Here is a 15247-nt window from a genome sequence, read left to right as displayed (position 1 = left end):
TCTATTTGCAAACGACCCATATATATATATATATATATATATATATATATATATATATGTGTGTGTGTGTGTGTGTGTGCGTGTGTGTGTGTGTGTGTGTGTGTATGTGTGTTGAGAGAGGGAGAGAGACAGAGATGATTATACACATCAGCAGTGGATTTTGTTTCGGGAGAGGCTTGAGAACGAGTAAGAAATATTTGTGTTGTACGTGCAATACGAAAAAATGATCACAAATCTATTTCGGGAGGGGCTTCAGTCCGATAGCCATCCCCTAAATACGCCACTGAACATTAGTCAACTGTTCCCATATTACCTAATACAGCAACGAAAGAAATTTTGAGTAAAGGTCAATCTTAATAGTTGTCAATATCAATATTCGAGACGAGACCGAGACTTTCGAGACTGACCTAAGTCTCGTCTCGGTCTCGTCTCGATTTATAGAGCTCCGTCTCGGTCTCGGTCTCGTCTCGGTAGATAAAAGGCCGTCTCGGTCTCGGTCTCGTCTCGGTATATAAAAGGCCGTCTCGGTCTCGGTCTCGTCTCGATAATTCGAGACGAGACCGAGACGAGACCGAGACTAGTCTCGGTCTCGGTACCATCCCTAACACGGAACTGTGGGACGCTCCGTTCGTTGCGCCATCTCTTGTCCACTCGCACGAATTAATTAGTAGACCAAATATTTTGCTACCTTATTAGGTACTATAATGAATTCCTTACAATGTTTGGCAATGGTTTGACATTACTTTGTCAATTTTAGGTTTTGTTTCTCAGCTTAGGTAACTTTAAAGGTAAATACTACAACTAGCAAATAGTATTAGTAGAGATAATTGTTGGGAAATTGTGAACCAATGTCTCGATTATGTCAATAATCAATAATCGAAATAACCAAATAAAGTTATTATTTTGTCATTAATATTATTTGGTAATTTAAATGTTAACATTTAAATTACCAAAAATTATTAATGACGAAAGAATAACTTTATTTGGCTTTTCGATTCTTGATTATTAACATAATCGAAACATTGATTCACATTTTCCCAACAATTTTTCTACTAATACTATTTGCTAGTAGTTGTATTTACAGTTTTTAGTTACCTAAGCTGAGAAACAAAACGTAAAATTGACAAAGTTATGTCAATCCATTGCCAAATATTGTAAGAAATTCATTATAGTACCTAATAAGGTAGCAAAATATATATTTAAACTTTGTAGAAGGAAACATTCAATCTCACGCAACATTAAAGTTTAAGTATTGTTCTATGCATTAAGAATGTATGTTGTTAACTTTATCAATATCATTATTAACTAAAGCATTAATATATTACTTAAAAATTTGTTATACATTCTTAATGCTTAGAATAATACTTAACCTATAATGCTACTTGACATTTAATATTTCTCTTTTACAAATCTAGAAAATATATATTTTGTATTTTATTAGATACTGTAATGAATTCTGTACAATATTTAGCATTTGTCATCGCTAATTTTACATTGTTTCTGATCTTACGTTAGTCTGAAACTATTAATACTACTACTAGCAAGTAATATTAGTAGAGATAATTTTTGAGGTAAGTGGGAACCCATGTCTCGATTATGTCAGTAATCAAGAATTCAATTGATTCGACAAATTCTGTTTACATCTATAGTTTGGAATGGAGGATTAAGATTAATGGTTATTTTTAACTGGTTTCTACGCAAAAAATGGTGGTGTTGATACAAATCAAGTTTAACCAATGTCTGTAGTTTCAGCATGACAAACACTTTGGCATGTTATTTTTACACAAAGTATTGGGCGCTGCTGTTAACACAAGCTCAGTGTAGCGGTTTGCTCCAAACTAGTGTTAAGCGGTGTACCAATAATACAGCGTTGGTGTTGAAGAAATAAGATAATGATTTAAAAACCTGGAAATAGGAAGAAGTCCAAGCTCTTTTTTTAATATTTAGACCTCCACCCTGTGTTCGTAGTAACATTTAAGCTCACACGATAATCACAAGTCATTGATATATTAATTGTGATAACTGTATCATTCGTTTATGATCACAAAACCTTATATCAAAACAAAGATCTAGCCAAGGTACCATCCTTGACATCAAAATTTTGTGTATCATATAGATACATCTTTATTGTAGCGATAGAGTTTAAGTAGCACCACGCATGTAATAAACTTTGATATAGCTGAAGTATAAAAAAAAATTGTTTTGAATTATCACGTTGATTTTTTACTGTGTATATACTGTTACAATATTTATAATAGTTGTCATTATGACTTTAGAGAAGTTTCTTCTAAAATGTCCCATTGCTAGAATATGCTACTTCTATCTTCTAATTTGTGTATTTATTTACGACAATATATTACCAGGTATGGAGTTACGTTTTTGCAAGAAAGTGGTCTTACTGTTTTACTCTGGTCGTCAAATACTTGCCATCTTCCGTCCGGGCGTTTACAAAGAGCTACATAGTGTCCTAGTCTTAAATTATTACGTGGTGGGATAAACCTAATTATATTAGTGAGGTCAAATTGATTGCCCTTGACATTCAGTTGTGCTGTTATTGTTGAAATATCGCATGAAAGCTCTTTCTGGGCAAGTTGTTTCTATTATCAACAGGGAACCATTCATTTTCCATACCAAGCAGGTATTTCCGGAACACAGCATGTCACTTGATAACGAAGGATCACAGATATAACTGCTTCTAGGAATAGAATCTGCATTGTTGATTGCCCTCAGACATGGTGATATTGTTTCTTCCATATAACTTCCATTTTTCTTCATAAGACTTGGGTCCCCAAATCTCAAATTTCGGAAGTAGTACCTTGACCCACCCCTTAAATTTGGAATTTGTCAAAAAAATAAAATTTGGAAATTGTTCTACGGAACAGATATATATACTATGATATATGAGACCATTTTTCTTCATAAGACAGATACTGTGATGCATCTCTTAAATTTTGCCAGGGGTACATTGGTCCACCCCTTAAATTTGGAAATTGTCCAAAAATAAAATTTGGAAATCGTTCTAAGGAACACACACACACACACACACACACACACATACACACACACATATATATATATATATATATATATATATATATATTGTAAATTTTTGTGGTTGGTTGATGTTGTTCTCTTCTAAGCTAAAGAATTGCCAAAAATGTACCTAATTGGTACCTTTAACCATCTGGTTGGATTTTGGTGGTTTATTGCCTAAAATGAGTCTTTATTGCATTATATGGTAACATGGATGAGTACAGTGGTCTATTCTGGTCAATTGGACAGTGGTTCTTTAATGCACTCTTCTCAAATTTTGGTAGGGGTACATTGACCCACCCCTTTAATTTAGGAGTTGCCATACAATAAAAATTGGTAATTGTTTTACAGAACACAAGTATATATTTTGTTCATCTTATTTTCTTATAGAGGTTAAAAATTGCCAAAAATTAATATATGAGAGGTATTTGACCTATTTTGACCTCTGTTTTATTATATTATATGGTTATATGAATTAATACAATGGTTTATAATCTTTCATAAGACATAGGTACATTGGTGAGTAGAGAAGTTTGCAGTTGGAGAGCATTTTTGAGTCATAGCCTTTTACGAGATGTAGAATGATGCAGAGTGGACTGAGAAGCTGACCTTAAATAATTAGGAGGGCGCACTGCCTCTAACGTAGAGACATTTATTACATATGCGTTTTCTATGTAGATTAACTGGCTGATAAACAGTAGTATGTAAGGTTCCAATACAAAAATATCCTCGCAGACCATTTCATGTAAGTTTCAAAACCACACTTTTACTCCGTTACACTCAAAGACACATACAGAAGACATAAAGTGAGGACCTTGGAGGTCAAGGGGTTTAACTGACTTTTGAAATAGGAAATGGATTTAGGTTAGGGTTTATACCCAGAAAATGGACTCTCCCCAGTGGATAATAAGGGAAGTGAGACACGACGCAATCCACTTATCGGTAGACCCTCGATTGGACTGCGATGTGGTTCACCATCTAGTTTGCGTATTGTACTGTGGAGAGTCCCTTTCTTAACAAGAAGTAAACCTTATTGGAAAAGTCATAACAACTTAGATACCTTGTATTCTGGGGCCCTCAATTGAGCTGCCTGAAATCAGTGAACTAAATGCATTTTCAAGCTATCAGCAACCAAGAGTAAACTATGTAGTTTTCATGATTTGTGATAAATTAGCATTTTTTTGGAAACAGTAGTAGATGAAATCTCATGAAAAGGTGATGTAAAAATTTGGAAATATACCTTTTTTGTGACATCTGATATGCGCGTTTTTTAAAGTTTTACACGTGGTTGTTGACAGCTCAAAAATGGAGTTACAATAGTTCGTTTTGGTTTCAGACAGCTTTATTACTACTGATGCAATGCCATATTATACATATACATGGCATTCAAATTTTATTGACTTGATCTGTTTACCCGACAAGAAACAAGGAAATTCTTACTTTACATCAGGAATCTTTTCAATTCTGCACTATCATGACAGAGTTTGTTAATTATGGCATCATTATTCACTTTACTTGGTATATTCCTTTCAGACTATATTAACAGAAATGATTCAAGGTTGTCTTGATCAAGATTCGCCCTTAGTCTAGATTTAATAGTCTTGAGTTTGGAAAACACTCGTTCAGAACTTACTTGTGTAAGAGGGATTGTAAGGGGGAATTTGTACAATTTAAAGAGCTATGTACAACATTAGGAATACATGCGATATTCATATATAATTTTGAACGCACATGTGAGGCAAAACTTGCAAGATTTCTTTAATTTGATTTCCTGGATTGCTGGTTTAATATTGTCCCACTTTGTTTTTTTGTTCATACTCACTATTTAATTCTTCACTATCAAACTCCCTCTGAACATCTTCTTGCGATATCTTGGACCTAACCTCTAAAAATAATTTTAGTTCTTAGATAAGTTTCCGTTTATCTATGCTGGGAATTAATTCACAGATTTTGTTCATAGTATTTGAGGGTAGTTCGTCTTTTAAATAAGAGAAAACGCCTTAGATAAAAACACGCCAAGTCTTGATAAAGATTTTTGAGTTTCGAAAACCGGTTGGTCATACTTTGATTCATTTCGTCAAGCACAACATTGAAAACAAACAATCTTAACATTTCTTTTTCTGTATTCCGTATGATTTCATGAGATGCCAATGCACCACTCATTTTCTTTACCTTAAGTACTCTTCTTTTCGGGAGCTCAGTTTCAATACTAAGATCTTCAAGTCAAGGACACTTTTCTACTCTATCACTAATCTTTTTTGACACTACTCTTACAAAAATCTTTGCTACCAGATTAATTTTATTAAATGTATTCCTCGCTTTATTTAAACAATCCTGTGGAACAGAAATGAACCTCCAAGCTTGGACATAATCAAGAGTCTTGGTTTGAAGGTAATCTGAGAGCTGAGTAGTAATTTGAAATATTAGTAAAAACATCATGGCCACTAGGATTGTTCCGTAGGTGACGAACTTGTATTAGGGTTTATTCTAGTTTCAGGACATGGGTCCGTAGGTGTACTTCACCATAAATTTGGCACGGATAAATAGAAACACTTTTAAATTTTGGATATTGTTAAAACAAAAAATGGATATAATAGTATCAGATTATTGAATGTATCCTACAAAATTTAAGTGGTCCAGCTTGTAACATTATAGAGGTAAAAATTGCCAAATATTTAAATTTGGAAGGTATTTGACCTAAACTATTGAAGTTATGGCTTTCAAACAAGATAGGATTATGTGAACTTGTATAAGGGTTTATTCTTGTTTATAAGACATAGGTGTATAGGTGTACCTCACCTTAATTTCGGTAGGGTTACATTGAATAACTTTGAAAAATCAGAATTGTTAAAATAAAAAATTGTGTATAATAGTACAAGATTACAGTATGTATTCTACAAATTTTACGTGGTCCAGCTTGTACCCTTCTAGTGGTAAGAAATTGCCAAAAATTAGAGTTTGGGAGGTATTTGACCTAAATTATTGCCTAGGATGTGGCTTTCGTTCAAAATATCTTAATAGAAACGTCTATAAGAGCTTATTTTTGTGTATTAGTCATAGCTACTTAGGTGTACTCTTAAAAATTTGGACAGGGGTACATTGGCCCACCCTTTAAAATTAGGGAATTGTTAAAACAAAAAAGGTGGTATAATAGTATAAGATTATAGTATGTACCCTACAAAGTTTAGTTGGTTCCGCTCGTACCCTTCTAGGGGTAAAAAAAATGCCAAAAATTAAAATTCGGAAGGTATTTGACCTAAATTATTGTTTACGATATAGCTTTCGTACAAGATATGTAATATAAACGTATATAAGGACTTATTCTTGTGTATAGGACATAGGTGCACTTAGGTGCACGCCTTTAAAATTTTGGTAGATGTATATTAGCACACCCTTTAAATGGAGGAATTGTGAAAACTTCAACAATGGAAATTTTCTCTGGTATCTTAATAAAAGCTATGGTAAATTGAAGTGGTCCACCTTGTTCTCTTCTAAGGGTGAAAAATTCCCAAAGTAAATACGTAAGTGGTACATTTAAGCACGTGGTCAACTTTTGTCACATATTATTGTCTAAGATGAAGCTTTTGAATATGATGCGATGGTATGAACAGGTATCGGAGATCATTCTTGTTTATTAAGCGTAGGTATCATAGTGTACTCCTTAAAAATTTGGCAGCCCCTTAAATTTGAGAACTATAAAAATTTAATCAATGGAAAATATTCAACGGTACTTAAATATAAACTATAGTTCATTGAGTTGGTTTAACTTGTATCTTTCTGGTTTTAAATAAATACGTAATTGGTACGTTTAATCATGTGGTCACACGATTGTACATTACACTTAAAATTGGTTTACAAACCAGAAATTCGTTTGCAAGATTTTGATGAAGTGAGATTTTTAGTCTTGACCTCAGGTAACTTTTAAGATTTTCTCTTTTCACCCCTTTTTCCTCCTAGTCCGGCGCATTTCCAAAAACCCTGAAACACATATCTAATTATTTTAAATCAGAAGTCCAAATACAAAACTTCAAGCTTCTAAACTTAAGGGATTCGGAGATATGAACATCTTATTAAATTATTTCCCACCTTCTTCCGCCCCATCTTTCCCGTCGAATTTCCAAAAACCCTGCAAGACGTGTCTCATTATTTTAAATGAATTATCCAAACTTCATGTTTTTAACCTTTAAATGTTCCAACATATCATCATCTTATTATGATAATTCCAAACTCACCCTTTTTTCTTTTCACCCCTTTTTCCTCCCCATTCCCCCTCGAATTTCCAAAAACCCTGAAATACGTTTCTAATTATTTTAAATGAGAAGTCCAAATGCAAAACTTCAAGTTTCTAAGCTTAAGGAATTCCGAGATACGACCATCTTATTAAAATAATTCCCACCCTCTTTTCACCCCCTTCTCTGTCGGATTTCCAAAAATCCTTCCTTAGTGGTACCCTAAGTCATAAATCCTATGTACTGTCCAAACTTCAACTTTCTAACTTGAGCAGTTTGATCTGTGACAGGATCAGTCAGTCACTCAGCAATTTGAATTGTATATCTATCTAACTATCCCGCTTTGCTGCATCAGACCAACAATTGATCCCCTTCCACCTTAATACACGGAATTTTCGAGACTCTCGGGAAAACTCTGAGACACGTGTCTATTTTTCCGTTTATTGCACTTACACTGAGAGGGGAGACGTGGATAGTTCTATGCGTGATTTCACCAGGTTACCAGAAAAGTGCGGTAGTAGTTAATTCCTTTGTTTACCTTGCTATTTTATATGATTGTTGAAGTTTTCAAGTTTCTAAACTTATTTCCCCCTAACCGTTGAATCGTCGAATTTCCTTTAACGCTCCAAGACTTGTCTAATTCGAGAAGTCTAAATTCGAAAGCACATGTTTCTAACCTCCAAATGTTCTGGCATACCATCGTTTTATAATAATTGCAAACTTACTACTTTTTCCTTTTCGCCCCTTTTCCGCACTTCCGCTCCGAATTTCCCAAATCGTTTATATAAGTGTCTAATTATTTTAAATGAGAAATCAAAATTCCAAATTCCGTTTATCTAAGCTTAAGGGATTCGGAGATATGGCCATACTTCTCACCCCATTTTCGCCCCGTTCCCCGACGATTTGCAAAACCTCTGCAAGACGTTTCTAATTATTTCAAATGGGAAGTACAAATTCAAAATTCCATGTTTCTAACCTTCAAATATTCAGACATATCAACATCTTATAATAATAATAATAATAATAATAATAATAATAATAATAATAATAATAATAATAATAATAATAATAATAATAATAATAATAATAATAATAATAATAATAAAAATAATAATAATAATAATAATTGCAAACCCACTCCTTTTTCCTTTTCATTTCTTTTCCTCTCCTTCACCTTCGAATTTCCAAAAAAAAAAAAAAAAAAATACGTGAAGTAGGTTTTTAATTATTTTAAATGGTAAGTCCAAATTCCGTGTTTCTAAGCTTAAGGAATTCGGAGATATGGCAATCTTATGGAAAACCTTTTCCCCCTTCCTCGTCGAATTTTCAAGAACAATGAAATACGTATCTAATTATTTCCAATGAGGAGCTCAAATTCCAAACTCCATGTTTCAAACGGTTTCTAAACTTCAAATCTCCAGATATTTCAACATTTTATTATAATAATTGCAAACCTACCTCTTTTTCCTTTTCACCCCTTTTCCTTCCCTTTCCCGTCGAATTTCCAACAACTTTGAAATACGTGTCAAATTGTTTTAAATGAGAAGACCAAATACAAAACTTCAAGTTTCCAAGCTTAGGGGATTCAGAAATAAGGCCATATTATGAAAATACTTCTCACCTCCTTTTCACCCCCTCCTCGAATTTTCAAAAATCCTTCCGTAGTGGTAGACTACGTCACAAATCTTATGCGCTGTCCAAATGTCATATTTCTAACTTAAGCGGTTTGAGCTGTACGAAAATCAGTTAGTCACTCAGGACTGAATTTTTTTATAAGAGATATAGATAGATAGAAATACATATATGTATATGTATACATGTATATACATATATATAATTTGATTTATAGTTTGTTAATAGGTTTTGCGAATCAACTGTTTACATATTTATATGGGCTGTGATTCTCTTCTATATTTGATATTTATCAAGTTCATACATAATATATATACAACGATAAATATCAAATATAGAGAATCATGGCCCACATAAGTGATATGTAAACTGTTGCTTCGCGAAACCTATGAACCAACTATAAATCAAATTATAAATAATTATCCGTTTTCTTGTTCTCATCTAAGAGTTGCCAGGGACTGCTACTTTTACCAACGATCATCTAGCTCGTTGACGCTACTTCTAGCAACGAAATTTCGCTATTTCCTCTACTTTTTTTAATGTTTTATATCTGGTTAATTTTGTGAGCACAAATTCTTCTTTGTGCTGCACAAATACAAGTATCGAGAGACAATTCTATCGCAAGCATTAATTTCCTCTTTCAAGAGTAGAAAGGGTGGTCGCTGAAATTTTAATAATTCCCTCTACTTTTTATTAATGCCTTGTATCTAATAAACTGTGCGAGCACAAATTCTGCTTTGTGCTGGACAAATACAAGCATCGGGAGACACTTCCATCGCAAGCATTAATTTCCTTATCAAGTATAGAATGGGTCGTAGCTGAAATTTTAATATTTCTCTATACTTTTTATTAATGCCTTGTATCAAATTAACTGTGTTTACACAAATTCTGCTTTTTGCTGCAAAAATACAAGCATCGAGAGGCACTTCCATCGCAAGCATTAATTTCCTTATCAAGTGTAGAAAGGAATGTCGCTGATATTTCAATATTTCCCTCTTTTTTGTATTAATGCCTTATATCTGGTTAACTGTGGTTGCACAAATTCTGCTTTGTGCTGCACAAATACAAGCATCGAGTGGCACTTCCATCGCAAGCATTAATTTCCTTTATCAAATGTAGAAAGAGTGGTAGCTGAAATTTTAATATTTCCCTCTACTTTTCACTAATCCATTGTATCTAATTAACCGTGCCAACAGAAATTGTGCTTAGTACTGTACAAATACAAGCATCGAGACACACTTCCATCGCAAGCATTAATTTCCACTTTCAAGTGTAGAAAGGGTGGTCGCTGAAATTTTAATATTTCCCTCTACTTTTCACTAATGCATTGTATCTAATTAACTGTGCGAGCACATATTCTGCTTTGTGCTGCACAAATACAAGCATCAGGAGACACTTCCATCTCAAGCATCAATATCCTCTCTCAAGTGTAGAAAGGTGTGGTCGCTCAAAATTTAATATTTCCCTCTACTTTTATTAATGTCTTGTATCTAATTAACTGTGCGATCACAAATTCTGCTTTGTGCTGAACAAATACAAGCATCGGGAGACACTTCCATCTCAAGCATTAATTTCTTCTTTCAAGTGTAGAAAGGGTGGTCGCTGAAATTTTAATATCTCCCTCTACTTTTTGTTAATTCTTTGTATCTAATTAACTGTGAGAGCACAAATTCTGCTTTGTGGTGCAAAAATACAAGCATCGGGAGACACTTCCATCGCAAGTGTTAATTTTCTTTTTGAAGTGTAGAAAGGGTGGTCGCTGAAATTTTAGTATGTCCCTGTACTTTTTATTAATGCCTTGTATCTAGTTAACTGTGCGAGCACAAGTTTTGCTTTGTGCTCCACAAATACAAGCATCGGGAGTCACTTCCATCGCAAGCATCAAGTGCAGAAAGGGTGGTCGCTGAAATTTTAATATTTCACTTTCTAGCTGGACGTCATCTTGGTGACTAACCGGTTTTGTTTGTTCTCCATTCTCTAATTATTGCAGCAAAAAGTTCTAATAACTGCAGCACAAATCAGCACAAATTGAGCACAAAATAATTTGTTAATATATCTATGGTAGGAATTGTTTTTCACAATGTGGTCGCTAATTTGACGTCAATTTGGTGACCAACGTTTTTCCTATTTAATTGTGTAACTATTGCGGAACATATTCTAAGATCTGCAGATATATTAGCGCAAATTGAGAACACAATATGATTGTTGGTATAGTGCATTTGGGATTGTTTTTCCGCGATGTGGTAGCTAACTGGACGTCAGTTTGGCGACCAACCTGTTTTGTTTTTTCTTCAATCTGTAATTATTGGAGCAAAAAATGTTAATAACTGCAGGATAAATCAGCACAAATTGAGCATAAAATAATTTGTTAATATATCTATGGTAGGATTTGTTTTTCACAATGTGGTCGCTAACTTGACATCAAATTGGCGACCAACTTTCTTTTCCACTTAGTTCCGTAACTATTGTAGCACAAATTCTGATAACTGCAGCATAAATTAGCACAAATTGAGCACAAAAAATTTGTTAATATTAGTGTGGTCGCCAACTTGACGTAAATGTATACACCAGGGTATTGTTTTTAGTGTAGTCCTTTAGAAAGTTATAGTATCTAGAAAACAATAATAGCTTTTGGTAACGGAAAGACATACTAACATTACACATTACGACAAAAATCTGATCAAGGTGGCGTTGAGAACTAAAGAAGTTACTATACGATTGTCTAATAACGTTATTACGTGAAAATTAGTAAAATTGGAACAAACGCTAATGTGTGTATGCGTGAAACCCTTTAATGATTTTACAAAGTATCATACGTACACCTTAGGAGTTCACCTTCTGTTGAATATAATGAAACAGAAGGTGAAGTTAATATTCACTATTAGTGAGCATCATACACAGTAGCAGCATTTCAGTTTTAGCTAGAAGGCGGGTATTGTCCATGACCATGAGACTTTTAGGTGCTTTTTAATATATTAATACGCAATTTATTAAAACGCATGTGTTTCTAAAACTCAGGGAGAGGGCACTTGCCACCCTACCATTCCCAAATGACACCTCTGAATAGTACTAGGTGCTAATCATCTGGGGTATGAGTTGTTTAATCAGTTTAAATTACTCGTTCATATATTTCAAATTAGCTTGGCTTTAGTTTTGCACACTAGCATTCTTCAGAAAACAAATATCTAATTGTCTGCGATAAGCTGAAATCGTAGTTGTTCACTTCTCAGCATCTTCATTTGCTTGTTCTCTTAACAGGGATTCATCTAGTTCGTTGTCTGTTTCATGTGTTACAAACAAATAGGAGATAATGAAAATTAACAATCACAAGCACTATTATTTTGTTCGTTACTATATTTCGTTTTTTAAGAATATATTGAAAACAAACAAATACATTTCTACTGGCTTATTAATAAACGTGATTATAATTCCTTTCACTATCATTCACATAGATTTATTGCTATAGATCAATCATAAAGCTAGGTAGTACAAATAAACTGAACCTTCTGATTTGAAGGATATTGAATTAGCTTATTTGCAGGGACCATTTATTACCCAGAAGACTATACCTGAGATATCCCATTATCAGAGAGAGATATTGCTCAAATTACATCACTTTTGCACAGATCATATACCCTAACGGTGGACTTTCATGTGTATTCAGGCTCAAACTATCTCCCTCTTTGTCATTGTTCATCGTAAAGTGCTAAATGGGCTGTGCGGGAGAAAGCGTCTTGTACTATTGTGAAGTTAGCCTCCCTCATGCTAAATTTAAAATAGTCATTTGACTATCATTTGATCAAGTATGATCAACAATTCCTGACGTTTGATTGGCTTTACCAAAACAGATAAAAAGGGTAGGAAAAGGGGGCTAGCTCCTATAATTCTAATTCAACACTTTATTATGTCGATCGCTTGATCATCGTTAGATCAGGTATCATCAACAATTTCCAGCATTTGATTAACTTTACTAGCAGAGGTACAAAGTAGAAATTGGGAACTAGCCTCCTACACCTCCCATTCAACACTTTATTACGTCAATACTTTGATTATCGTTTTAACAGGTATGATCACCAACTTTCAACGTTTGGTTGGCTTCACTAACATAGCTATTTTTAGTAGATGGCCCTTCTACTAAAAATAGTAGGTGGCCCTAGCTTAACTTCATGCTTGCCCGCATTACGCCAGATACGAGATCTGTCAATGGTAATCGTCTGATCTTTTTCATCTACCTTGTACGCAACGTTGCAGCGGTACATTGCTCAAATAAAGTACACAGAATTTCATCATTGTGGTGTCAGCTTCTGAAGTTCATAGCATTTCAGGATTTTTCTGTATATATTTTAATATGGCAAGCGCTTTCTTTTGTATATGGTCTTGTTCAAGGGAAGAGTTAAAACCCGGAAACCCCAGCATTTGTCACTGTACTGTATATTTTTGTTGGTTTGTTTTACATTTGGTGCCTTTCGTATTTTACTGCAGTTTTCTGAGATTCCTTGATGTACCGGTTAGTGCAGTGGCACCTGGTGACAGTTTTTCAGTAGTTCATAGCTGTTAGAACATACATAATTTCTATGGTCGATTAGTACTTTCAGTACTCGAAATAAGCAAAACGATAAAATCATATATATTTATAAATAGTAAAGAGTAAATTTCACAACAAATGCTCCATTTTATTTGATCTGAAATTAATTTTGCTGTTCATCTGGAAACAAACTTCTTGAAGTCTAGGATATTCTTTACCATTTTTCTCTGTTATGTTAATATTTTTGTGTAAAAGAATAGTACCGAACATATACAGTTGGGTTTTAAATAAGTTCAATTTAAGACGTAACAGAAACGTTTTTATATTTTGGCTTTTCATTGTAAATATGTATTGATAAATTAATTTTCCTCTATTCTTTTCAGATTTCTATAGAATCGCACCTTTGATTTCGCATGCGGCGCTCACAGGAGAGGATGCAACCAGTGAGTTCTTGTTTTTTACGTTTCCGTTGATTAATAAGAATATTACCAACCGCTCATGCTGCCATAATTTCAGAATGTTTAGGTAATGCTTATTTTGGAGTTGAAATCTAAGTAGGAGCAGAAGGCAAACTACCTAAATGAACAATGAACTCTCAAAATGTATTTGTGTATGTCTTCAAAAAGAACTTGAAATTTAAACATTTACTTATTTATTTCTTCAACTATTGTGTTTACTTATTTCATATAAAAGCACTCTCAAAATAAAATTTTAAAGTGAATCTAATTTTCACCGGGGCACTGGAACTGATTGGTTTGACGAGACCCTAATAAGCAGAAATTTAATGTAAATAGTAGATGTATTTAAGCTCTTCAGATTGTTCCGTTTCATATAATCGTGTTAGCTAATATTCAATACGAATAGTAGCAGTCGTGGTCAATTTACATTTGAACAATTATAAAAATGAAGTTAGTTGAAGGTAGTTTCATTGATATATCACGAGTGTTAATGTTGACGACTTAATTAATCTTAAACAGAAAGATTGTTTCTGACTAGATGTATTTGAAATCACTACGAAATTTTGTGTAGAGTTTCCTAGAATTAGGTATTCTAATAAAAATTAAATATTATCAACTGTTTTACTTTCAAAATATGTCAACTATGGATGAAATAATGGTATTTATCATCTGTTATTTTCATTTAGTTTTCCTCCTTCCCCCTCTACATTTCATTCGTTACAGCCAATGATATCAGTTCTTTTGTTGTTCATATAGAATTTCAGCTGTATTTCCTTTAACTTTCCTATTACACAAATCGATGTAATGTGCAGCATTTCGGTTCCTGCAATCTATTTTATTTTTTGAAAGCTATATTTTAGAGAGAAGAATAAAATACATTTTGTCAAACTCAATGTTTCGAATTAAAATCATTGTCTAACATATTAAGGGTCTTCACTACAGCGAAATTAAACTACCGCTAATTTTAGAGTTTTTCTCTAATATTTTCAAAACAAATACAAATATTCGAAAAGCAGAAACGTAGTGAACTAGACAATACGATTTTGCATGTGATACCTTCACCACAATTCTCTTATGTGCTTTTGGTATGCCGCTATTTACAGAACCCGCAAAAAATACTAAAACTAGCTACAGTTGCAAATCGTAAGAAAATAGATGAGTTGTGATAATGGTATCACAAGTAAAATAGTATTGTCTAGTTTACTACGTTTCTGTTTTTCGAATATTTGTATTTGTTTTGAAGATATTACAGAAAAACTAAAATTAGCGGTAGTTTAATTTCGCTGTAGTGAAGACCCTTAATACTCTACAGATGTATCTACACAGATAGAGGCACAGACTAGAATACATACAAACGAGCAACTTCCTAT

At 33.5% G+C, this 15247-nt stretch overlaps 1 protein-coding gene across 1 annotated transcript in view; it reads left to right on the top strand.

Moving 5' to 3' along the window:
• The window catches only part of LOC145688980 (uncharacterized), a 107898-nt gene that overhangs the window by 43296 nt on the left and 49355 nt on the right, over nucleotides 1-15247 (top strand). Inside the window, exon 3 of the mRNA XM_081763135.1 lies at nucleotides 13803-13862. Coding sequence (XP_081619261.1) covers nucleotides 13803-13862 — 60 coding nt within the window. The remainder of the gene's footprint in view (nucleotides 1-13802; nucleotides 13863-15247) is intronic.

The sequence above is a fragment of the Thermobia domestica genome, chromosome 7 (genome assembly GCF_964235325.1).
Source record: "Thermobia domestica chromosome 7, izTheDome1.hap1.1, whole genome shotgun sequence".
Classification (NCBI taxonomy): Eukaryota; Metazoa; Arthropoda; class Insecta; order Zygentoma; family Lepismatidae; genus Thermobia; species Thermobia domestica.
The sequence above is the reverse complement of the archived record's forward strand: the minus strand, read 5'-3'. Positions and strand labels throughout refer to the sequence as shown.